General features: G+C 35.8%; 6 protein-coding genes and 1 non-coding gene across 7 annotated transcripts; 5 read left to right on the top strand and 2 right to left on the bottom strand.

The window, feature by feature from the left end:
• The first annotated feature begins 1304 nt into the window (after positions 1-1304).
• On the top strand, positions 1305-2437 carry LOC18008192 (zinc-finger homeodomain protein 11). Its single transcript, XM_006390932.2, has 2 exons — positions 1305-2254; positions 2349-2437. The coding sequence occupies exon 1, from the start codon at positions 1408-1410 to the stop codon at positions 2161-2163; it is 756 nt and encodes a 251-aa protein (XP_006390994.1). The 5' UTR covers positions 1305-1407; the 3' UTR covers positions 2164-2254; positions 2349-2437.
• Positions 2438-10420: 7983 nt separating this feature from the next.
• Positions 10421-13189, top strand: LOC18008187. Its single transcript, XM_006390931.2, has 5 exons — positions 10421-10657; positions 10742-11718; positions 11931-12335; positions 12430-12662; positions 12750-13189. Exons 1-5 carry the CDS (start codon positions 10476-10478, stop codon positions 13005-13007), a joined length of 2055 nt encoding a protein of 684 aa, XP_006390993.1. The 5' UTR covers positions 10421-10475; the 3' UTR covers positions 13008-13189.
• Positions 13190-13660: 471 nt separating this feature from the next.
• Positions 13661-15037, top strand: LOC18009019 (60S ribosomal protein L34-2). Its single transcript, XM_006390930.2, has 4 exons — positions 13661-13812; positions 13938-14017; positions 14506-14615; positions 14718-15037. Exons 1-4 carry the CDS (start codon positions 13734-13736, stop codon positions 14809-14811), a joined length of 363 nt encoding a protein of 120 aa, XP_006390992.1. The 5' UTR covers positions 13661-13733; the 3' UTR covers positions 14812-15037.
• LOC112087189 lies at positions 14279-14363 on the top strand. The gene has a single exon (XR_002899952.1). It is a non-coding gene; the product is annotated as a small nucleolar RNA snoR110 (small nucleolar RNA).
• A 196-nt stretch (positions 15038-15233) lies between the features above and the next one.
• On the top strand, positions 15234-16946 carry LOC18008185 (E3 ubiquitin-protein ligase SINA-like 2). Its single transcript, XM_006390929.2, has 2 exons — positions 15234-15504; positions 15977-16946. The coding sequence occupies exons 1-2, from the start codon at positions 15271-15273 to the stop codon at positions 16781-16783; spliced, it is 1041 nt and encodes a 346-aa protein (XP_006390991.1). The 5' UTR covers positions 15234-15270; the 3' UTR covers positions 16784-16946.
• Positions 16947-17265: 319 nt separating this feature from the next.
• On the bottom strand, positions 17266-19135 carry LOC18008063 (protein FEZ). The gene is made up of 3 exons (XM_006390928.1): positions 18952-19135; positions 18506-18795; positions 17266-17994 (listed from the first exon to the last, which is right to left on the bottom strand). The coding sequence occupies exons 1-3, from the start codon at positions 19133-19135 to the stop codon at positions 17266-17268; spliced, it is 1203 nt and encodes a 400-aa protein (XP_006390990.1).
• A 2951-nt stretch (positions 19136-22086) lies between these two features.
• LOC18008182 (sphinganine C4-monooxygenase 1) lies at positions 22087-24100 on the bottom strand. The gene is made up of 2 exons (XM_006390927.2): positions 23653-24100; positions 22087-22914 (listed from the first exon to the last, which is right to left on the bottom strand). Exons 1-2 carry the CDS (start codon positions 23872-23874, stop codon positions 22360-22362), a joined length of 777 nt encoding a protein of 258 aa, XP_006390989.1. The 5' UTR covers positions 23875-24100; the 3' UTR covers positions 22087-22359.
• Positions 24101-24869: the final 769 nt, after the last annotated feature.

Here is a 24869-nt window from a genome sequence, read left to right as displayed (position 1 = left end):
CTGATTAGAAACTTAAAAAATTTGGATGTCAAAAAGTAAACTAAAAGAAATAATAATTGAAGGGTGTTTAGAAGAGGACACACAACCATAATTACGACCCAACGCTAATCAATAACGTAAGCAAAATGCAAAAGCAAGACTAAATTGCGGCGCCACAGTAATGACAAGAAGTGAGGAGAAGAGGTCGGTAAAGAGATAAGAGTCTAAGATAGTGGTTAAGGAAATTAGACAAATTTTATTTGTATGATTAAATTACAAAATGAAGTTTGGCAATTGTCACACGGGCTAAGTATGAAGTCTTCAATTGCTCCACTATTGCTAAGTATAAAGTATTCATTCAAAACAAGAGTATTCAAGGAGCGTTGTTTCTACTAAAGACATGTAGCACATTGGTACAAGTCAAAGTTTTTGCAGAACACGTAATACCTATATTAGAAAGAAATATTTAGATTAAGCGGTTACTATGAAAACTTACCGTTAATAGACCTCTTAACCAATAATTTTCATTATATAAAACAGAATATTGCAAGATGTAAATAAGAAAATGGTCCCTAATTTTTGACCGTTGACAAACCAAAAAAACAAACAAATTAGGAAAGGTTCAAATGAAGCAGGTAAAAATGTAGTGGGGCGAGATAGCGAAGTTTACTAAAATATGGGGCTCTGACGTGAATTTTTGGAAATGATAAAACTGTAAGTTGTACAGTGGAATATGAAATTGCAGGGCAGCTGTTATTGTCCTTTAGTACGATGCATGTAATGGGCATTTGCCACGTATACACTTTGGACTCAATCCTTCCCTCTTCCTTCGAATATATTCCTTCCTATTTAATTTCCTTTTTATTTGTATATTTTTTATACACATTTCTTCTTCTCCACCAACAAGTTACCCACTGGTGAAAAGTGAAAACCCATACCTTACAATACAAATGTCCCGTAAAATCATTCAAGAAAAAAAAGCTTGTGATAGGACCCAATTTTTTTAAAAAAATATATCTTTATACAGTCTATAACGTATGAATAGATATCAAGAAACTAGTGACTAAAATATTCAGAAATTTTTTTTTATGTTTCACCATAATAAGAAAAAAGTGAAAAAGAAAAGAAAAAATTGAGTTGCAAGTTTTCATTTTGATATACAGTGAGTGTGTTCTTCTTTTTGCTGTGTGTGTGTTTTGGACGTTTGTGAGTAAGCACTTATTACATTTTCAAGTCCTAATTATATTTCATCACTGCCATGTTCTTTACCGATATAATTACATCATCGTCACATGCACTTACTTAATTATTTTTTGTTTTAATTATAAAAAAACCAAAATAAAAACCCACAAAACCTAATCTCCTCTTTAACTACGTTTAATCAGAAAAGAGTAAACACACTATAAAGACACAAGTAAACTAAAGCCTATGGATTTGTCTTCAAAACACAAACTCCCATTAACAAACAACTCTCCTTTCGCCGGAAATCTAACCGTCGCCGGAGAAATGGGTGTCTGTTACAAAGAGTGTTTGAAAAACCACGCGGCCAACCTCGGCGGCCACGCGCTCGACGGCTGCGGCGAGTTTATGCCGAGCCCCACCGCCTCATCCACCGATCCTTCCTCTCTCCGGTGCGCCGCTTGTGGCTGCCACCGTAATTTCCACCGCCGTGACCCTTCCGACCACCTTAATTTCCTCCCCACCTCCTCTCCCTCCGGCACGGAATCGCCGCCGTCATCTCACCACGTGGCATCCCCTGTTCCTTGCTCTTACTACACCTCAGCTCCACACCACGTGCTTCTCTCTCTCAGCTCCGGCTTTCCTGGACCGTCAGATCAAGATCCGACGGGTTTTAGATCGGAGAACAGCTCTCGAGGAGCAATGAGGAAACGGACGAGGACCAAGTTCACGCCGGAGCAGAAAACAAAGATGAGAGCTTTCGCCGAGAAAGCAGGGTGGAAGATCAACGGCTGCGATGAAAAGTCGGTGAGAGGTTTTTGCAACGAGATTGGGATCGAGAGAGGAGTTCTTAAAGTGTGGATGCATAATAATAAGTATTCACTTCTCAGCGCTAAGAACAGAGAGATCTCGTCGATGGATCATAGTCGTCTTTGTTTGAACAGTCGCAGCTTTAACAATGGCGGCGATGAAGGAGATAACGTTGATGGGTCTTATTCTTCTTGATAAAGATGAAATCTTTTGGTGAAGCAAATTAGGATACTTTTAATTTGGGGGAAATATGAGCATTAATTAACCGTTTTTAGATCTTATAATAGTAAGTTCTAACATGTAATCTGATTAATATATATATATGAGAGTTTTTATAATGTTATTGATCTTTTCCGTTTCTTACTATTTTTGTTTGACAGAGATGTTCAGAGATCGTAATGGGTTTGGTAATATAAAAGAATGTTTAGTCGGAGTTAAGCCGGGGGAAAAAAATCTATCATTCTACTTATAGTAAGTGCATAAGCCCTGATTGTGATCAAGAAAAAAAAATCTCAAGATTCGTTTATTTGTTTTTTATATTAAAATTCGACACTAGTATTATTCAATGTTATCTTCTGTAGAATTGGAAATAATCTCCTGAGCTTTTAAGAAAAAGTAAGTAGAATTTGCTTAATTATGAGATACGACGTGGTTATTAAGAAAGCAACAAACTATGTCGTGGCCGAATATAATTAGGTCATCTGGGCGGCACATTTTGTTAATTTATATTTAAAGTTATAAAATTGCGGGCTTATCTCTTTTTCTTCTCACCTTTCCATTTAAGGATAAGCTTGGGGCAACAGCAAACTCGCTTACTTATCCTAATTAAGAATAATACAGATGTTCCAATTATTTAAATACATGGCTCTTCTTTAGCTGCACCACTGATCCGCGCTTGTCCAATGATATTAAAGAAACTCGTCTTTCTATTGTTCTTTTTTTGTTCTTTTTTGGCAAAACACTGGTACTGTTGTTTCTTTATTACCAAGAGAAATTATCATGTATATATAAATTGGTCTAAGCTCAATGCTGAAGACAAATATATCCCAGCACAAGGGAAAGACAAGCCAGTACGATCCAATATCAGACAGAGACTATTGTATGTGAAAAGATTATGTAAACAACCAATTGCATACGTTTTTAAGGACATTTGATGCACAATATATTTGCAACAATGCATATTTGGGGGTAAATTAAGTGTTTAAGACGCTACATATACATAGAAATGGAAGGCCGGTACGTGCTTAATTATGGTCGGATAAATGAACAATTTGTATGCTACTAATTTAGATTCCAATATGACAGTCAAATATATCATATCGAATTTATTTGTATGATGAATGCATGTACATATAACGAATGAATGATTAAAATTCAAATACAGACTACAAACAAAATCATGCCATGACTCATATAACAACGGATAACGAAGGCCTACCAACATAACAACAATGAGCAAATCCGTCAGTAATCCATTATTAGTTACCTATTAAGAAAAGTTGTTGTCAAATCGTTGTGAAATTTACGAGTATGTAAAATTCACTGTTACTTTATTTTAGTTGTTGAATTCGTTGTTACTTTGTCGATATAGTAGCAACTTATATAGTCTTGGTCTTTAAATCCTCTGTGACAGACTGACAGTGCTGAATAATTTGATCCACAAAATATGCGAATTGCATTTGGAAAATCATTTTTGTTTTTTCTTTTCTTTTAAACTGTCTTTTGTTTACTCGTAGCTATGTAATGACGAAATTTCGTCTCAATTATGTCGTTAATCCGCTCTCGCTTCTAGGGATATGGCTATTATCCTATTGCTGCCGAATTAACCATGCACACTATATATAACTGCCTATAATATTATCTTAAAGTTCTATATAGTTTTTGTTGACAGTAATGCATAATCGGAGTTTACACTATCTATCTATCTTTCTAGAAAGGCAATTTATGCTATTCGTAAAAGAGAGAACTTAATGGAATGCGTTGCGATCACAAAAATTTCAATACGGTCCTCAAAGGCTCAAACTAATATATTCGAAACAGGGCGAAACTATAGTATTACCATGGTTATTTGTTATTGGAATAAAACCCATATTGTATAGTTCCAAGCCCACTGGATTAACTCTTAGGTCAACTTGACATGCCTCTGGTATGTAAATACGTGAATGTGATCATCAAACAAGAATTCTTCCGCTCAATTTTCTCCAACTCTCTTTGAGTAGGACTCCAGGAACAAAGTTAAAACTCTTCTTCTATATAAAGTTCCAAATATAAAAAAACGATTTCTTCTTTAGCTTTAATTTGGGCTGCAGGGGTTTCAAATTTTGGAATGGGTTGTTAGGCTTTTATTTTTTATTTGGGCTTTGGTTATTGTTGTTCAAATCTTTAACTCGTAACTTTGTTTTGGTCTTATCAGCCTCTTAATATATACACATACACTTGCATTGATTTTAGTATTTTACTAAACAAAATATCAACCATCTTACTTTGCACTTGATTAATAACATTTTATCACTTTAATAGTTATTAATCATAATAGCGATAACAACATGATATTTACGTCCTTTCATATTATTATTTTTTATTCCCATATTGTTTACGGTTTCTCTTCCTATATTTTATTTTTACCGACTCAAATGTTATCAAAAGGACTGAGGAAATCTGGATATGTCAACATCACTGGACTATTTTATGTCTATTGGTGACACGTGTAGCTCTGCATTTTCATGCACGTTGTAAATGAACAATAACCCAACATGCTAATTAATTTGCTGTTTCACAGAAAAAAAAAAATTAAGGATCAATAAACCAGCCACATCGAAATTAAAATGGAATATTGAAAAAAACATAAAATGTGTGCATCTGCCAAATACATTGTCAATTAATTACATTTTGGACCGTGACTTGCCCATGTTTGGACGGTCGAAAAGCTAAGCTCGCACGTAATTATGTAACATACCAGACTCATTCACTACAAGAATGATGGGCTTTTCCGTCGAATTATTTACAACGATTTTTAGTCATCGTATTTACGACGACAAAAATTTCGTTGTAAATTCGACGTAAAAATGATCCTCGTAAAATCGTCGTAATGTTACGACGATATTACGACGAATGAAAAACGAATTTTATTTCGTCGTAATATTATCGTAATATTTACATCGATAATACGACTAATTGTCCTCTATCTTGTAATTGACGTAAAATCAATGTAAATGTGATGTAAATTTTATTTCGACGTAAATTTGATGTAAATATGCAATGGTAATATGTTGGTAACCAAACAAAAAAAATCTATATATACCGCCAATGCAACAAGATGATTGTATCGACATTACAGAACCTGATGTTGAAGAAAATATTCTTTTAATTGATCTACGTAATCGAGAAGTTGAAGATCTACATGGGGACGAAACAGAAGAAGGTGCTGACGAATTTCAAACAAACAGTGATGATGACGATGATGATGAGGAGAACGAGGAAAATGTTGAAGACTAATTAAGTATGATGTTGGCATTTATATAATTGCATGCTTTGAACGTTTAAATGTAACATTTGTCAAATTTGATAAATTTGTTTAAATTTAAATGTTTAAAAAATGAAAGACAATTAATGAAAAGAAAATTTGCTTAAGTGTTGACTTGGACATATGTTGACTATTACGACGAATTTACGACGATTATTTATAAATCGTCGTAAATTCGTCGTAAAATGTAAACCCTAAACCCTATAGGGTTTAGCTTTCCCAACTCACAGAATGGTTTTTGGGTGCATTTTCCTGAGTAAACTAATGTATTATATAAGGTTTTGTAGTATAAGATTAAAGAACTTGTAGATATGTGGTTTATGTTACGACGAATTTACGACGAATCACACCCATTCGTCGTAAATTCGTCGTAAAATACCATCGAGTTTACGACGAAATGTAACCCCTAAATCTTATAATCAATCTTTTCTGGGGTTCGGAGGGATTTAGATGAAGATAATGATATGGATTACCATCTCATAAGGTAAAACAACTTTCTAAACAAAAAAAAAAAATTTCAAAATTTGAAATATATGTGTTTATCAAGTAATCTTAAGGTGTTATATACATTTAGAAAAGATGTAAGAATTTATCTTAGATCAAACCAAATTCTTCATTATGTTATGTAAACATGCTAGAAACTTATACAGACCACATTTAGCATGTATAGGCATGCTTGTATGTGCTTATGGGTGTTTCAATTTTTGTAATTCATCATTTTTGTACATACCATCGTAAAATCGTCGTAATATTACGACGATTTTACGACGATATGTAAATACATAGCCGTTATAATTTTTATGATTTTTAAGGATTTGTCGTAAATTCGTCGTAATTTTACGATGATTTTACGACGAATAACCCTGATCGTCGTAAATTCGTCGCAAAGTCCAGATACAGCCACGTGTGTGTGTCTTATTCGCTTTGTTGTACGGTTGCAGCTTTACGACGAATTTATGACGAAATCGTACAAAATCCGTCGTAATGTTTACGTCGGATTTACGACGAATAAAAATTCTATATATATGGAAGCACCCCTTCCTCATTTCGTCGCTCATTCAACTTCTTCCTCTCCCTGCTTCCTCCTCACTTCGTTGCTTCCCTGCAAACCCAAAAAATCAGGTAATTTTTTTTTTTACTTAAAATCTAATTTTTATTTTTAATTAGTTTAGAAATACAAACGGTTTAGGTCGGAAATTAGTTTAGGCTCGGAATTTATTAGATTTAGGATCGGAATTTGTTAGATTAAGGATTTAGGGTGTTTGTTAGATTTAGGATCATAATTTAAAATTAATTTGTAATTTCAAAAATAAAAATTTTCCGGTTTTGCAGACGATGACTCGACGGAGGACGCACTACATCAACTTTATGGCGGACGAACACTCTTCCCGGGCGTCTGCCTCGGGAAACACCGGGACCGATGTCCCTTCATCTTCCGGAGCCTCCCAGGTTCCGAATACCGTAGCGGAGCAGTCTCCACCACCGCCTCCACCACCACCTCCACCACCACCTCCACCGCCGGCTCTCGAACCGGTGGCCCACCCTCCTCATCCGTATGCCCAATTTACGGTTGAGGATTTACTAGCCCTACCGGGACGGGGGGCTTTACGACGTCTGGTTCCCGGAAAAGCGGAACCAGGCTCTTATTGGTAAGTAAATTTTTTTTGTTTTTTATATTGTTTTAAATTAATGCTTTAATTTTCTTAAATATTAATGTAATGTTTTTTTTTTGGTTTCATAGGTTTGACTTGGATAATCGTGTCGGTCGGAGCGTTTCCGACACAATTAAGAGTCATTTCGTTGAGCCGCACTACAACTGGAGCAAGGTGTCGCAAGAGACGTTCGACACCTGGTACAAGTGCTTCGCGGTAATGTTTTTTAAATCTTATTTATATCATTTTAAATTATTTTAAATTTAATTAATTTTACTTTATATTGTTTATATAATTTTTTGTTTTCTTTTGCAGCAACGGTGGAACTGGGACATCGGGATCAACGAGACGGTCCGCGAAGCATTCCGGCTGAAGGCGCAGAAACGCCTAGTCAACACCGTTTCCGATTGGAAGCGGAAGTGGGAGACCGATGGAGACGACGCAAAGCCGAGCTCCATGTCCACTTTCTGTTGGAACGGGTTGAAGGCGTATTGGCTGGACCCGCATGCCCAAACCACTGCGACTAAGTGTTCGGCCGTGAGAAACTGGGTCGGTCCTAACGGTCAGAAGTTAGTGACTCCGCACACTTCTGGCCAAATATCTTTTGCGGGAAGACGTCTCATGATGGTAAGTAATTAAATATAAATTATTTCATTATTATTTCATTTTTAATTATTGCTATAATTTATTAAATATTTTTGACTAATGTTTATTAATTGGTAGGCCGAGGAGAACGGAGGAGAACTACCTCCAATGACGAAGCTCTTCGAGACCACTCACCGAAAGAGGGACAGAAGCTTTGTCGACGCTCGGTCAGAGGAGATCTACAATGCCGCTATGCAGCGGATCGCCGAGCGGGAGACCCAGACCACACCTGACGGTACTATCCAAGTACCGTTGACCGTCGCTGAGCAAGACCAGATTTTCGAGGAGGTATGATCTATTTCAATTTTTTAAAATTTATTATATTTATTACTTAATAAATAATTAACGTTTTTATTTTTCATTTGTAGGTTGCTCCGAAGAAGAAGGGCCGAACTTTAGGGATGGGCTCTATTAAAGACTGTTCTGCCGCCTCGGCTTCCAGATTTCGCACGCAGGAGGATCCGAGTGATCTTCGCCTGGAGCTTGCTACGGCCAATGCTGAGATCACCACTCTCAGGCATGAGCAAGTGGACCAGAAGCAGGAGCTCACCGAGATGCATGGTCTCTTCGACATCATTGCGGAAGCGGTTCCGCAGTTGGCCACCGCAATCCGAGCAAGGCAACAGCGAGCACGAGGGGTCTTTGAGACCGGTGGTACTTCCGGTACTGGACCATCGGACCAGCAGACGCAGGGTCAGTCTTCGGCTCCGGTAGTGCAGACGGGAAACGACGGTCCAGCAGCGACGGGCGGCCAAGACGGAGAGCCTCCTCGTGACGTCGATCTCAACCTCGACGATTACGAAATCACATTGTAGATTAGATTTTTTTGTAAAAAACAATTTGTATTAATTTTTTTTTTATTTATAAATTATTTTCGAATTTAAATTTCAATTTAAATTGTTTTTTTTCTATTTTTAATTTTTTGATTATTTTAAAAATTCATTAATTAAATTAAAATCGAATTAAATAATTAATTTATAAATCGACCTAAATTCGTCGTAAATTTACGTCGATCTAACGTCGAATATTTAACGACGGATTTACGTCGAATATGTTTACGTCGGATTTACGTCGAAACTTTACAACGAATTAACATCGACAATTAAAAAATTAGTTTCTCTTAATTGAAATTATTCGTCTCCTAATTGTTGTTAAATCGATGTAATTTTACATCGATTTTACGTCGTTCTTATGATGGACTTATTTCATTGTATTTTCGTTGGAAAATTTATGTCGCGTTTACGACGAATAGTTTCCGACGATATTACGACGATTTTCGTAGGTTGGTAATTTTACGACGATTTTACGACGATTTTACGACGATTTCTGTTTTACGACGATTTTTTTCGTCGTTAATTCGACGTAAATGCTCTTTTACGTCGATTTTACGTCGATATCTGCCGACGTAAAACCCGATCTTTCTTGTAGTGATTGATACACCTGCAACTGTCTATCAGAAAGCTATATACTTCCTCTGTTTTTATATTAATAAATAGTTTTTTAAAAGATAGATTTTTAAGTTTTTAATGCATTTTATTAGTTAGTGATGATGGATTGTAAATTTTTTCCCAAAAATAATTAAGTTTATTGAATTGCTATTGATTTATAGATAATTATTAATTGCAAAAAAGTAATGCTTTTGTAAACTTAAAATGTTTTCTTAACTATGTGAAAAAGGTTAAAAAATCTATTAGTAATAAAATAAACAGAGGAAGTATAAAATAAATTTGCTGATATTTTGTGTTGGTCGCCCAAACGTACAATCTGCAAAGTTACCAACAAAATTGTGTTAAAGATGGTTTTAATTAAAAACTTTATTTAAAGTAAATTAAATGAATAGTTAAAACTCCAAGAAAAAAGAGCATTTGAAGCAAAGTGACAAATGGAGAAGAACCCGAAAAGCAATGCAAATATTGACTCTTGAGTCCTCCCATGTTGAACAATTGGCCGTTCTCCGAAACAAAGTTAAAAAATATAAAAGGTAAATAATTTGAGTAGAGTTATTAGAATAATAAATTTGAAACAGTAACGTATTGACCGAGAAAAAAAACAACTTTATTCTGTCTTTTGGACATCTTAAGAGCAAGAGCATATACATCAGGGGATCATGAGGGGTTCATGACACAGTTTTTGAAACAAAAAATCTTAATATTAAAGAGACAGTATCATCCCGACGAACTTGAAGAGACGGTATCATTCCAAATGAAGCATCCTTATTGGTCGAAAATTATAATTTTCGAATTAAAAAAAAAAACAAAACTAAAACAAAAAAAAATGTTATTCTATTCTAGTGAACCCCTTTCTTAAAGGTTTACTGATGTATGCTCTAAGCACAAACCAATCCTCAACGGAAAAATATGAGTATGTAATATTTTTCTTCTGATTATTTCTAAGAAACAAAAAAAACTCTAAAAACTTAAAAATCCAACGAGAAAGTTGAAGGAGTTGCCGTGTAATGGTGAGATAATTTCCCATCCACAAATCTCGCACCTGATTCCATTGATTTCTCGTTTTTTTCTTCTCTCCTTCTCCAATGACTCTTCACTTTCGTTGTCTCCAATAGTGAGAGATTTTGACTAAATTCTTGGATTTTTTCTCTGCAGAAAAATCATTAGTCATGTCTACACTTCTAGAAAAACAAAACATTTTAGTCTACTTTAACAACAAAACGCGTTGAAATTAACGAGATGGGATTCAACGGAAATTTTGTTACAACGAAGACTTACTTCGATTTCTCCAATAAAGTTTCTTTTGTTGGTTTGAAGCAGTTTATGTACGGAAACACTTTCACAGTTCTCGATGCTTTCTGGGTTTCTCTCTGTAATCTATTCTTCTTCCTTCTCGTCTCTGTTACTTCCTTCATCTTCAGGTACGTTTTTGCTTCTTTCTTTCGTTTCTTCTTCTCACTTCTCTGTTTTTGATTAAAGGGTCTGCTTTCTATAAATTCTTGTAGAGTTAATTCAGACAAAGAGACAAGCTTGGTCATTTTTCAGAAACACAACAACCCAAAAGAGTCCTCTGTTAATTCAGACAAAGAGACAAGCTTGGTCGTGGTTAAGCAACACAACGACTCAAACGAGTCCTCTGTTTACGGAGATCAGAAGCAAATTGGATTCCACGATGTTGACAAGAACGATGCGAGTTCGATTCTCCATGAGAGTTCTCTGGTTTCGATCAGCAAGAGATGCGAATTTTTCTCCGACAAAAGTATCGTTGGCTTTGTAGAAGAACCTAAAGCTGTTTGCTTTTTCGTTCATGATTTTTCCTCTGCTGCTCAAGAGAAAAAGATGGTGACTTTCTCCGATGACTCGAACACGAGTTCCATCGTTTTGGAGAAGAAACCGTTTGTAGTTGAGAACGAGTTGGAGAAATCACAATCAGAAGTATTTTTCATAAAGGAACACGTGAAGGAAGAGATGTTGGTTTATGAGTTTATGAGTTGTGGTGTTTTAAAAGGATTATTAGCTCACGAGGATTTTGTTGGTCGTGAAGAAAACTTGTTCGATGAGGATGGGTTTATAGAACTCAACCCAAGTTTCCAAATTTCTAATATTGCTTATGGACAAGAAGAGGCGGAAGAAGAAGATATTATTATGCAGAGAGAAGAACATTTGAAGCTGGATTTTAAAGAACAAGAAGTATATGATTTAGATGATGATGATGATGATGGTTCAGATGATGATGATGAGTTTGAGCATAGTGATGTGATTGAGAGGTTGAAAACAGAACTAAGGACAGCGAGAGCAGGAGGATTGTGCACCATTCTTGAGGAATCAGAGACTCCTTTAGAAGAGCTGAAACCACTCAAGATCGAACCAAAACCGGATCAGCTCAGAGACAAAATCTCTGAAATTGACAAAGTTTACAAGAATTATGCAGCCAAAATGCGAAAACTCGATGTCATCGATTCTCAGACAATGCACTCCATCAGTAAGTAAATTAATCCCATCTCTTTTCAATGCAAAAGTTCCAATTTTTAATCAGCAAATGCAAATTATTACATTTTTACTATTTTACATATATACAGAGATTTTAATTTCTGTCTGATTTTGTTGAAGAATGTCTCTTTCCTTCTTGAATGTTGTCTCACCTACTCAATATATTATTGGTGGGGTCTATAGTAATTTGGATTTGATTTACAGGTTTGCTAAAGCTAAAAGAATCATCTAAACCGAGCAAAAACACTGTTAAAGCACCTAAATCTTCTCTGCATCAGAATCTATGGCCATTCAAGAAACATAAGCTTGAATGTGACCCGATCGAGAGACTTGTGAAAGAAGCGAGCAAAGACTTTGAGACTGTCTACGTAGGCCAAGTTTGTCTCTCGTGGGAGATGCTTCACTGGCAATACACCAAAGTCTTGGAATTTGATTCTCAGGTTACTACGCATTATCAATACAATTTTGTAGCTGGAGAGTTTCAGCTATTCCAAGTTCTTCTTCAACGGTTTGTGGAGAACGAACCATTTCAAAACTCCTCTAGACTTGAGACTTACTTAAAGAACCGTCGCCATTTCCATAACTTCCTTCAGATTCCACGTGTTAGAGGTAACAATAAACAATGCATGTTCTTATTATTCTTCAGCTAATTTTCTAACCTTTTTTTTAATCTTATTAAAACCAAACTCTGCAATGTTTTCAGATGATCGTTCTTCGAAGAGTAGTAAGAAATGTAGAAACGAAGGGGAATTCGCTGTAAAGATTGGAACTTTGAGAGAGATTATCCGAGAATCAATGCGTATTTTCTGGGAGTTTCTTTGTGCAGACAAAGATGAGTTTAGTTCAGTGATGAAAGTTTCTCACCAAACACAGGTCTCTCCACAAGATCCTCTAGACCTTGAGCTCTTGACAGATATCAGAATCCATCTCCAAAAGGTAAATTACTTCTTCCCTCATCTTGTCAGATCACGTCAACGTTTTTCTTTCCACTCAAGAACCTGATTTTGGCATATATACATGTAGAAGGAGAAGAGGGTAAAGGAAATATTGAGAAGCCAAAGCTGTATAGTGAAGAAGTTAAAGAATGAGTCAAAGAGTAGTGTTGGTGTAAAGGATGAGTTGCTGATAGCTCAAATCGAAGTGAGATTGGTTTCAAGAGTGATGAACATGTCAAAGCTTACGACTGATAAGTTGGTTTGGTGTAGAGAGAAACTTAACAGGATCAGCTTCAACGGTCGAAGGATTCACATGGAACCATCTTTCTCATTGTTACCTTGTTAGAGTCTCTGCCTAAAGATTAGGTTAGATTATAAGATGTTGTTATAGCTTCAGATCCAGGAAGATGTTTTTTTTTCTTTGTTCCTGAGAAAGAATGTAGAGCTTATGAATGTTCTGTGTTCATCCTAATTTTGTACTAAAATCTTGTCTTACTATTCCCAGTTAATTAATCTAAGATCAGTTAAAACTTGAAACCAATAAGGCTGAAAAGTGAATAGTATTAATAGTTATATTATACTAATAATCACAAAGACATTGGTTTTTTCACTATCAAAGACCTCAATTAGAAAAGAAAATTCAAAATACATAGGAAATCACTTTCTTGAATCTTCAATATTCTAATTGTACAACAGAATCCAACCAGCAAAAATACATGGGAAATAAACGGTCAAGTGTCAAACTGTCAAGTACAATATATTCGGGAAAAAAATATATAATAATATATCCAGGCGGGCCTTAAGCCGAGTCGAATGTGGGCTTGTTATAATAACTAAGAGAAGATGGTCTACTATGTAAGCCCAACAAATGCGATTAACAAATCTCCTCCGTTGATTACGATGTTCCAAAATATTATCTGATCCGTCCGATCTAGGGCAATAGGGTGTTGGAAGTAGGAAGGCCTTTAAATAGATATTCTAGGTCATAAAGCCTCCTCTCTGCTCCGTCAAGCTGAGGAGGATAAAACCCATAGGAGGAGAAAGGAGTGTGTGAGCAAGCGAAGTAGCGAAAATGGTGCAGCGTCTTGTTTACCGTTCGCGTCACAGCTACGCCACCAAATCGAACCAGCACAGGATCGTCAAAACCCCAGGTCTGATTTCTCCGTCTACTTTCTATAATTCCATTTGCTGAATCGAAGCCTGTCTCTCTCGATCTATCGAATTCTTGTAATGTATTTTAAAATTTGATGGTTTGCGTTGCTTGATTGATTCGCAGGTGGTAAATTGACGTACCAGACCACGAAGAAGAGAGCCAGTGGACCGAAATGCCCCGTGACCGGCAAGCGTATTCAGGGTGTAAGTCTTTTGAGACATTCATAAATCTTATCTCTCAAGTGTGATTTTGAGTCTTAGGAGTTTTGTATTCGATTGCTGTGTTTTGATCTTTGATGTGCCCAAGTTACAAGATGAAAATCAGATTGGTTCTTTGAGGTTATTGTGTAATGCTCGATTCAAATGTAGTAGTTATGGATTATATGCTAAAGTTTGTATCTTGGTGCTTATTGACGGTCTTGTGCTGGTTAGATGAATCCACATCAGTGCATAACTTTATCATAAGCTAGATTTAGTGCCACCTTGTCTTTTCAAGTTTTCTCCTTTTTGTTTGTAAGGAAATCACTGTTATACTTGGTGGCATAAATTTATAATCATCTTGATCATTATTGTTCATAGTATCTTCGTTTTGCATTCGAATTGTATATTGATATGTTAATGTTTAGTCATTTCTCTCCGTGTTTGGTTGTAATTTGTTCTGATTCTAAACTCATGTTTCTTTGTTTCTTTAGATCCCACACTTGAGGCCTTCTGAGTACAAGAGATCCCGATTATCCAGAAACAGGAGGACCGTGAACCGTGCTTATGGTGGAGTTTTGTCCGCCTCTGCTGTTAGAGAAAGGTTAGTTCTTTGAGCTCGTTTTGTTACAAGTATAGATCTTTCACTATATACAAATTTTATGTTTCTAACGACGGTTTTTGCTCTTGATGGCTTGTGTTGCAGAATCATCCGTGCTTTCCTTGTGGAGGAGCAAAAGATTGTGAAGAAGGTTTTGAAGCTGCAAAAGGCCAAGGAAAAGGTTGCTCCCAAGAGCTAGATTCCTAATAGTTTTTCTTAAAAATGTTTTTGTGGCGCTCTGTTCTCTAGCGAATAGTTTACTGGTTGCAAAGTTTGGGAGAAACATTGTGTACTCGTTCCAAAATTCTTAAGCTTTTTGTATTCGTTTTTCCTTCTTGACTCTGCCGACATTTCGCTTGCCCTTCGGTTTTGCTTTCTCGTTTAATTTCTGAGTAAATCGATACTCATTTTATTGACAATGCAAATCTGTTTGGAGCTTAATCAACGACAATTGAGTTGTATAATTGACCTGATTCTATCTTCAAAGAGTTATATAATTGAGGAAAATGTTTAGCTGCAATTAAGAAAAACTTGTTACTTTTTGTCTTAAGAAAAAGTGAAAACTTTCTTAAAAAGTAAGAACTTTTCACACTCTGTTCTACTAAAGTTGACCATAAAGTAGAGAGGGAATTAGGGTCAATACAGAAGCGCGATAGCGATGGTGAAAGAGACGAACGGGGAGCAAGTCTTGGCCGGAGAAGCGTCGAGCAGCCGTCGAAAGAGGCAACGACTTGTTGAAGAAGAAAGTGAGGATGATGGAGAAGGAACGGAGAGTGGAGATCGGGATATAGCCGGTGATGGGGTGATAACAGAGGCACGAAAGGGACTGCTCGATCTGGATATTCTCGACTGTCCCGTTTGCTTTCACGCCCTGACGATTCCTATCTTTCAGGTCTTTGTTTCTTACCTCTTTCTACTTTCGAGAACTGCTCCTCTTTCGTGGTTAATAATCGCATGGTTGGTTTATGCTTATACATGATTTTGGGGAAAAATGTTGCAGCATTTGGAAGATGTTAGTTAAGAACCTAATCGTTTATGTGTGAGAGGAGCATTAGCTTTTGCTGATCAACGAAATATACAAGAGAGACTTTTTAGGATAAAAATGTGTTCATGCGTATATCATGATTCGTAAAGAACACCTTTTTTTTTTTTTTTTTGTTCCCTTTTGATTGAATAGCAAATGAGTCCTGTGAATATAATGGATGATTCTCTTCTTCAAGAAAACAACCACTCTAGATTAGTATAAGCTTATATTTGGTTTTCCGTTTCGTTGATATTTGTAATCTGATTCCTCAAATCTCTGAATACTCAGTTCAGTTACGACTTATAAGTAACCTATCTTTTGTGGGATTTTTGCATCTCAGTGTGACAATGGACATATAGCTTGCTCTTCTTGCTGTACTAAACTGAGGAACCAATGCCCTTCCTGCACTCTGCCCATTGGTAACATTCGAAACCGAGGAATGGAGAGAGTTCTAGAAGCAGTCACACTCCCATGTCCAAACGGTAAACATGGCTGCACCAAGAAGTTCTCTTATGGCAAAGAATTAGCCCATGAGAAGGAATGCAGTTTCGCTCTATGCTACTGCCCTGCACCACAGTGCAGCTACACAGGCAAGTACAAGGATCTCTACCGTCACTACGATGCTAACCACGGTAAGGAACATTTCAGGTGTGGCCATACCAGTGACGCATGGGTTCACTCCAATGAAATGATAACAGTCCTTCAAGAATACAGAGATGGTCCATTGGTTGTGGTTCAGTGTTTCGAGAAGATACAAGGATTCGAGGAGTCACAAGGAGTGTATGTGACTGTGAACTGTATAGCACCACCATCTGCTCCAGGAGTTGGGGAGTTCTCTTATAAGCTCACCTCGTCCAATCATGGTGATGGAAAGTCGGATGAGATGAGGAAGATGAAGAGGATTCAGAAAGTGAGCTTCCAACCTCCTGAGAAGGACTTTATGCTTATTCCTCGCTATTTCTTGCTTCAACATCCCTATGCCTTGAAGATGAACATTTGCATCCGCCGGCTAGAAGAAGAAGAAGAAGTAGAGAAAAAGGATAATGAAGCTGAAGAAGAACATGATGAGAATGAAACTTGTGACAAAGTTCGCAGGTCAACTCGCGAGAGGAAGGCTAATTCCAAGTATCAAGACAAAGTCAAGTAACCAAAATTCTTTTCTCCTTTTCACCATCTGTAATTTCCAGTAATGTTGTTGTTAGTTGTTTGGTGTTTCCAACTTTGTAGGAACTCATGTTCCATCGCTTCTATGTAAGAAATGAAAAAACAAAAAGAAAAATAGTTCCCTCTAAACTAACATTAAGAAAGTTCTTGGGTACTTAGTTTCTGAGTTGCCTGATTAACAAGTCGTTAATACACATATTAAGCCAACTAGTTGATCATTCGTCTCCCTAATCCCGAATGACTGATTCTATCGAAACATTCCTTAATGTCGAAATACATATAACTTCTAATTACTTAGCAATTGTATAGCTTAGTTGTATATTTTTTTTTTTGGCAGTTGATACAGAAAAAGGAGGAAAAAAGTAAACACACTAATTTTAACGAACAATCTCAAAAAGCAAGAGACCCTAAACAAAAGACATCTGTGCTGATACAACTAACTATTGAGAAAAATCTATGAACTTATCAAGTAGTGGATAACGAAATAGGCAAATCTTCATCAATCGAGGAATAGTAACTCTCCATTAACATGTGATGCTTCTGATTTTGATGTTGATCTCCAATAATAGTTGAAGTTGAAGTCAAGTCACCATACCGAAATGTGTGAAAGAGAGCACGATGATGATCTTGATTCGCACCACTCTTGTTCCCTTCAAAACTGGTCTCATGGTACTCTTGCGGCAGACTCACAAGAGCAGGACACTTCTCTTGCGCCAATATTGCGTCGATGTCGATGTTTGAGTCTACATGATTTGCGTATTCTCCGAGGATAGATGACTCTGATGATGATGACATGTTTAGCAGAAACGACGAGATCATGTCGTTGTTGATGAACTTTGGAAACTGAGGTGGTTGTGTTTCTTGCGAGGCAATCAAGAGGCTTTTCAGGTACTGTTGGTCCAGACACGGACCTGGATTGTTTGAGGAATCAGTGAAATGAGTATTGGTAGTAGTTTCTTTATCATCAAAATATGAATGCGGTTGGGCAATATTCATATCTTCATAGTAATATTTGAAGCAAGAACTGTTTTTGAGGATCTTCTCTGAAGAAATTTGGGCTGTGTTTATTGGTTTTTTGTAGGGTGCTGTGTTGGTTCTTGCCTCTTGTGGTAATGAGGAAACAAAGGAGTGAGAGATGGCTCTAAGGGTCGTTGTGTTTGTCTTCTTTAATATTCTGCAAATAGCCCATGAATCCTGCAATTCCACATACATAATTCATAACATTATTAAGCCAACTAAATATATAAATAGTTCACAAAAAGGCGAGAGAAGCACTCTAGTTCATTGAGTTAATTTTAAAATTACTCTGTTTCAAAATATGAGATGCTTTGAGCAACAACATAAAGATAATCCATTTATTGTTTTTTTTTTTTGAACAACCAGTTAATTTAAAACAACTTAACTAATCATGAAACTACAAAATTAGTCATAATATATTAAATATTTAAAATACTAAAATGTGAAAACATCTTATCTATTGAAACAAAAAAAAAAAACTCTAAAAACATTCAATAATATGAAACAAGTGGAGAGTATTATCTTTAAGTACATTATGGATAGTCTTTTATCGGTCAAATCATTACGAACGGTCTTGCATTCAAATCTTCTATCTATACGATCTTAAGCTATAACCAAAATAAATGCTAATCTTAGCTTAACCGCTAATAACGTGACGTGGAAGAGCATTAATAAAGATATTGCTTACATTGGGAGAGACTTGAGTATCAAAGAGAGTATGTGAAGAAGCAGAAGGCAAGCGAAACTCATGCATCATCCAATCTGTCTTAATCCCTTTAGCAGCTCTTCCTTTATAAAACACAAGTGACTTCCTCAGACCAACGCATTTGCTTCCGTCGGACGAGTATATCGGCTTGTCGGTTCCCGTGGCTTTCCAGAATCCAGCACCAGTTACTCGGTTTGGCCTCGTGCTGTTCCTATACTTTCTATCTCTTGGGCAGTAGAAATACCATTCTTTCTCACCCGCCATCGCAAACTCTACACTCATCAAACGCATTTCATTAAATAATTAGTTTAATTAAAACATCTATAAACCATCTAATTATCCATTTGTCAAGAATATCCAAATTTTCAGTCCAAGTTATTAAAAAAAGAAGGTGAGGGATATATAGTGGGAGTAAAAAAAGATTGTACTTGGAAGATCCCATGGGTCATATTTGTAGATATCGAGCTGTGTAATGAGCTTGATGGAGAGTGGTCGATGTTCAACCTTCCGCTTCAGATAGAAACTCACGAGCTCTTCGTCCGTTGGATGAAACCTAAATCCAGGCAACAACACATCTTCCATTTTCTTAGCTTCTTCGTTATTCTCTACCATATACTACAAAGTATTAGTGAAAGTTTAGACAAATTGTGGAAAACCTCTTGTATAGCTAAAATAAACCTAGCCTAAAGAGATATTAAGGTGACTAATGAGAAAGTTTTTAGCCCTAAATGGAAAAAAGGAGAGGGAGAGAGAGTTTATAAGAGTGAAGTTTCTTTGCTTAGTTTGAACACAATATATGCTGCCCTGTGAGGGGTCTGGCTCCGAAGTATCAGCCGCCTTTTCTGCTGATTATCATTATAAGAAAATCAAATTATATTTAGAGAGAGAGAGACTTTTGTTTGAAAGCAAAAGTGTAAGTCCATGCATTTAGTATCATGAGTTTCATGGGATATTAATTCTTCATATAATACAAAATTTACATTTTGTTTGAACTGATTTAAGTCTTTGTTTATAAATGTAAGAGGATATGATATGGTTAAAGATGAGTTCTAACCAAAAATGTTTTCCATATAAACATATTTATATATGCTTACATAAGACTAAATATTATTTTTCTCCTAGTGAACTAGCTATAGACTATCTACTCTACTATGGTATGACGTAATTGTAGTTTCTACTTGTAGTCGAATAAATGCAATGGCGTCTACATGAAATTCATCGTGTATATGTTTGTCAGGCCGTCTCAAACTATTTGAAGTTTTTGTGCAATTTTTTAATTAAAATGTGTTAAAATTTACCTTAAGAGAAATCTATGTTTGATTATATAAATATATTAAAAAAAATTGAATCAATGATCTCTTCGAATACTACAGTTACACATCTTAAAGACGATCATGTTTGAAACATATATGGATGTGTATGAATCTACGCATTTTCTATAATCTATATATTGTATCTAGCTTGTTCTGTATATAATTTCTATCGATACATGTTAACGACACGGACCAGAACTGCAATTAAGATATGCGTAATGTCCCTCTTGTTTGAAGTGTGTAACGCGAACCAAAAGATTCGCAATTAAAATTATAATAGCATTAGTCAAATGAATTGAGGTTTCTAATGTATGATGAAAATGTATTAAGTATAAATGAAAGAACTGTCTCTCAAAATCCAAAGTTTCTGAACGTTTGTATTATATTCCTCTTTAACTTCTATTCCCACTGATTTCTGTCAGGACATGGCAAAATCGATTGAGTTAGTTTAAAGACAAAGTCAACGTATGTGATTGACAATGGAATGTTCATAATTTTTACCCTTTTTGTGATCTGATCAGGTATCTGAACCGGATCTTTCCTAGTGATGGACATTTTCAAAATCTCAACTGAATTTATGGACGTTTAAATGTGCATATATATTACCTCGGATACGTTCAGTTGCTTCGACACTAACCAAATCTCTAAAACTCAATCGTAAATAATTTCTTATTAAAGACAGGCTTCATGAACAGATTGAATTCGAGACTTGGTGCAAATAACATTATAATCAATGCAATAAATTCGACCCAAAAAAAAAAATCAATGCAATTAATTACATATGAAAAATAAGAAAAATCACTTATGGCATATACTGATATACATAGTAGTATTACAATCTAATAGAACAAATTGACGAAAAAAGGGCACGTGAAACATTTGCAGGGCAAAAGTCAAATCTGCTCTACTTTTTTATTTTTTCTCATATCTTGTGGGTTTTGGCAAAATATCGAATACCAAAGTATAGAATTTATCAATAGTTTCTTGCTTTTAGTAAATTGTGGTTGAGGTTTAAAAATTTACAGTAACCATGTGTTTTCTTTACTATTTATTCACTACAAGTACCATTACCACTAATTTATTTACAACACCGTCAAATAGTAATTACTGTAATACATACTAGCTAAAAAGTGAAACGATCCAGACAAATAGAAGAGAATTAGTTGAAACTGATGTTTACCTAGTAAATTGGTGTCTACTTTTATATTTAGTTATCAAATGACGTCCATAAAATTCTACGAAGAGTTAGAATGGTGAAAGTAGATCATGCACTGTGGATCCAGCAAACAGTCTCATATAACTAATTTTCATCATTTTTATACTAATGATTTAATTTGTTACCGGCATTAAACCAGATTACATTATAAGCTAAATTCTAGGAATACATCAAAATCAATGAGATCACAAAAAGCTAAGTTTCCTCGGTTAATACCCATTTTGTGTCTTCAAGTTTTTGTGTTGACTCAAATTGCTTTTTTACTTCCTAAACGTGTGTACTTGATTTTAGAGCCTCATTAATCCCTTTCTAATTATCTTTAGTCAATTGTTTTTAGGGAGTATTACATAAGTATCTTTAAAAAAAAAGTATTTAACTATGAAAATTTTGGAGTCAAACTTAAAAGTCTTCAAGCCCAAGCACCCATACCTCTGTCTTCGCAAAAATAATGTACGAGTATTAATAATGTCTGTAAGCATCCTTGGCTTGGTCTTTAGAAAACATATTCATAATACATCAAAGTCTAGTCCCTCTCCACTATCATATTTTAATAATTTATTAGTAGAGTAACAGAGTTTCATATGTTGGTACATTAGCTAATGATCAGCTTAAAGATGTGGTAAGAGTTGGTTAATCAGTAGATTTAATCGGTCTGTTTCTGATTGAAGCTGGTAACCATGGCTAAGAGCTCGATTGTTGTACATGGTTAGAGAAAATGGTAAGTGGTTAAGACATAATTCAAAATTGTCAAATTAAGAAGAAGTGATGGTAAGAGTAAGCGGTAAAAAAAACTGAGTATAACCCTTTAGATGACGTTTTTGACAAACTAGTCCAATCAAAAAGTTGGGACTCTTTTACTAGAGATTTTACCCCTTAGAACCAGCCTTGGTTTTTGATATCCTTTTTGTGATTGGTAACACTTCACTATGTCCCGGTAATTTATGATTCATCAGTAAACATCAGATGTTTTGAATGACTTCTTAAACTTAATTATTAAAAATATGATGCAGTGTCCTGTAAATTAAACTCTTAACTTTCAAGAATGAACTCGTAGATTAATAAATAAATAAAAGTATGTTGTACAATACTACATGCAAGACAAAAAATCCAAAGTAGAACAACAACTCAATACTGTTTTATATACAAATCTCAAACTCCAGCTAAATCCCTCGTGAGAAACAAAAAAGGCACAATGCAAACCAGTTCTGTTTCTGATTTCAAACTACATCTCCACCACACAAAGTATCCATTATCCATCCTCAGGCAGGTAAAGAACACACTACCAAAAATCCCAAAATCCAACAAAATCAATCGTCTTTAAATTCTTTAGTCGGGCGTGCTTCCAATCCACCACCTTCTCTTTTCTCAAGCGAATAAGGCATGTAAGTTCCAAGAATCCGATCCCACATAACAAAGAAAGGCTGAGAGAAATTGTATTTGCTTCCATATAGCTGATGATGCACATCGTGGTAAGCCGAGTTGTTCTTGAAGACCATATGGAACAGATTTCCGGGAAGCCAGAGACCGCAATGGTCGTCCACGGTTTTGATTGTGGCGAAGGAGAAGAAAAAGATTGAAGTTCTTGGCGACATACCAGAGATTAGGAAAGATAAGGCCCCTCCAACTGTATCCAAGATAAGCCCTTCCACTGGATGGTTGTATAAAGCTCCATATGCATAAGGGACTATAAGACGGTGGTGTTGAGAGTGGATATGTTTGTATAAGAACTTGTTGTAATGCATATATCGATGCATGAAGTATTGCCATGTGTCGAGGATAATCATGGCCGTCACAAACTGTCTTGCTAGGACCAAAAGGGAGAACTCTCGCGCTTTGTCTGCCTCAGCATCGCTTCCTGTCACCTGTATATTCCAAGGTATTAATGAATCAATCTATCAGAGGCGTGTCAACTAAGCAAAGTAAATTTAGCAAAAGACATGTCTATCAAGCCATGCGCCACGTATTATAACAGCATTCCTACTATCAGCACCTAATAGCTCGTTGGAATTTGCTATTCGAAAAAGAAAATATCTTTAAACAGAAATATCAGAACTAGCAATGTGTGTTTACAAATTTCTAATCCTGTAAGCTAGTAAGAAGCAGACCGATATCTTCCACTGCTCTTCTCTGAATCATAATACAATGGAAGAACAGAGGAAAAAACCCTGTTTATAATCATGCTTTACTCCAAAGCTTTAACTATCTTCCTAACACTGATATATGAACAGACTGATTCAAGTGTCATGAAGATTGAGAATCATTCAACTATTGGGAACTGAAGAGCCAATCTATGATCTAAACTTTCAGATCATGAAAACCATTTCTTCTACCTTCTTAACTTTATATTTGGTCAAAGAATGATGCATATATGACAAATTTTGCAGCCACTATCAAATCATTAACGCAGATATCTCTTTTTGGGTGGAAAGTGGAAACTAGAGCAACACAAAAGGTTCGAAACTTTTGCTAAACAAATCTTAATCATCTATACAACCATAAACGTCAGCATCAGATAGCAAAATTCCCCAACATATTCTAATTCCGTTTGTTTTCCACTTTTCACTAAACTTTAAAAAACTGATTGAAAATGGAAAATTTACCGTGAACAAGACGATTGCAACAACAGCTTGAACGAGCTGTTGAAGAAGAACCCCTTTAACAACGGAAGATTTCGAGACGAGATTCTTCTCTTCTTCCTCGACCTTAGAATGCAATCTATAACTTTCGAGAGACGAGAGCGCCACGTAAATCCCAGAATACAGCCAATAAACCAGAATCGGAGCAACAGTACCCAGCAATTCGTCGGAGACAGCAAAACCCATCACCCCTAATTTCCTTAATCACAGCTTCAGATCCTTCATCAACCGAAACGCAAATTTCTGGGTTTTCCAAAGTGACCAAAAAGGGGAAATGACGCGGAGGAAATAGCACAAATTGGGAAGGTTCCCAGAATCAAACCGTGAAAAATTTTCCAAAAAGGTTTGATTTTTGCTTCAAATCGATGATTGGGCTCGTTTTAGGGTTTGCGTTTTGAGTTGACAAATCAACGAAGGAAACAAAAATGATGGAGAGAGAAAACGACACTCGCGTTTCTGGACGAGAGAGACGTGGCTGAACTGTACTCATTAAAATAAATTAAATATCTTTTAAGTTTATCTGCTGTGTTAGATCTACAGTGAATCTGCTTACGTGGCGTATTCTGGTGAGATTGTAACGTATGATGCGATTCCTAACGTTGGATTCTAAAACAAATATCTCGTTGGAGTGTTCCCTACCGTATGGTCGAAGTTGAATTGAAAATTTAATGACAAATGTTAGAATATTCAAAACTTTATTAGCTTCATCACTAGTAAACAAATTTCCAACTTTCGAACTTGTTGTAACATTAGAGGTCAAAAAAAAAAAAAAGAACTTGTTGTAACATTACTTAATGTCTTTGACAATGTGTTTGATATTTTGGTTTCCTTTAGTAGTTGTATCATCTTATTCTTAACCATTTACAAAAAAAAAAAACACATAAGACGGTCCATGAAAGGTGAAACCATGTGGTTATGTGTAAACATATAATGATTTGGAGAAAACATATGATTTCTTCAAGATCAGCATCCAAACCAAGCACTTCTAATTGAGATAATACTTTGTGCTTCCACATTAAATCTTATCTTCGAGTGGGTTCCTTAGTCGTGTACTCGTGTGGCTTCAGATGAGCAGCTTCGGTTTTGGCCTCTTGGGTGAATCAGACTCTCAACTTCGCTTGTAGCTTTCTTGATTTCTTACTAGCTGTCTTATACAATGATCTTGAGAATCGATAACCCTT

This window comes from Eutrema salsugineum, unplaced genomic scaffold (assembly GCF_000478725.1).
Source record: "Eutrema salsugineum unplaced genomic scaffold, Eutsalg1_0 scaffold_9, whole genome shotgun sequence".
Classification (NCBI taxonomy): domain Eukaryota; kingdom Viridiplantae; phylum Streptophyta; class Magnoliopsida; order Brassicales; family Brassicaceae; genus Eutrema; species Eutrema salsugineum.
Note: the sequence above shows the minus strand (reverse complement) of the source record. Positions and strands in the feature narration are given on the sequence as shown.

Excerpts from the sequence above, each read along its gene's own strand:
- LOC18008192 (XM_006390932.2), top strand. The coding sequence starts at position 1,408 with ATGGATTTGTCTTCAAAACACAAACTCCCATTAACAAACAACTCTCCT.
- LOC18008187 (XM_006390931.2), top strand. The coding sequence starts at position 10,476 with ATGGGATTCAACGGAAATTTTGTTACAACGAAGACTTACTTCGATTTC. Across the intron at positions 11,719-11,930 it reads TCAGACAATGCACTCCATCA|GTTTGCTAAAGCTAAAAGAA; the intron begins GTAAGTAAATTA and ends TTTGATTTACAG. Across the intron at positions 12,663-12,749 it reads TCAGAATCCATCTCCAAAAG|AAGGAGAAGAGGGTAAAGGA; the intron begins GTAAATTACTTC and ends ATATACATGTAG.
- LOC18009019 (XM_006390930.2), top strand. The coding sequence starts at position 13,734 with ATGGTGCAGCGTCTTGTTTACCGTTCGCGTCACAGCTACGCCACCAAA. Across the intron at positions 13,813-13,937 it reads CAGGATCGTCAAAACCCCAG|GTGGTAAATTGACGTACCAG; the intron begins GTCTGATTTCTC and ends ATTGATTCGCAG. Across the intron at positions 14,616-14,717 it reads GCCTCTGCTGTTAGAGAAAG|AATCATCCGTGCTTTCCTTG; the intron begins GTTAGTTCTTTG and ends CTTGTGTTGCAG.
- LOC18008185 (XM_006390929.2), top strand. The coding sequence starts at position 15,271 with ATGGTGAAAGAGACGAACGGGGAGCAAGTCTTGGCCGGAGAAGCGTCG. Across the intron at positions 15,505-15,976 it reads TGACGATTCCTATCTTTCAG|TGTGACAATGGACATATAGC; the intron begins GTCTTTGTTTCT and ends TTTGCATCTCAG.
- LOC18008063 (XM_006390928.1), bottom strand. The coding sequence starts at position 19,135 with ATGGTAGAGAATAACGAAGAAGCTAAGAAAATGGAAGATGTGTTGTTG. Across the intron at positions 18,796-18,951 it reads TGACCCATGGGATCTTCCAA|AGTTTGCGATGGCGGGTGAG; the intron begins GTACAATCTTTT and ends TGATGAGTGTAG. Across the intron at positions 17,995-18,505 it reads ATACTCAAGTCTCTCCCAAT|GATTCATGGGCTATTTGCAG; the intron begins GTAAGCAATATC and ends GTGGAATTGCAG.
- LOC18008182 (XM_006390927.2), bottom strand. The coding sequence starts at position 23,874 with ATGGGTTTTGCTGTCTCCGACGAATTGCTGGGTACTGTTGCTCCGATT. Across the intron at positions 22,915-23,652 it reads TTGCAATCGTCTTGTTCACG|GTGACAGGAAGCGATGCTGA; the intron begins GTAAATTTTCCA and ends TGGAATATACAG.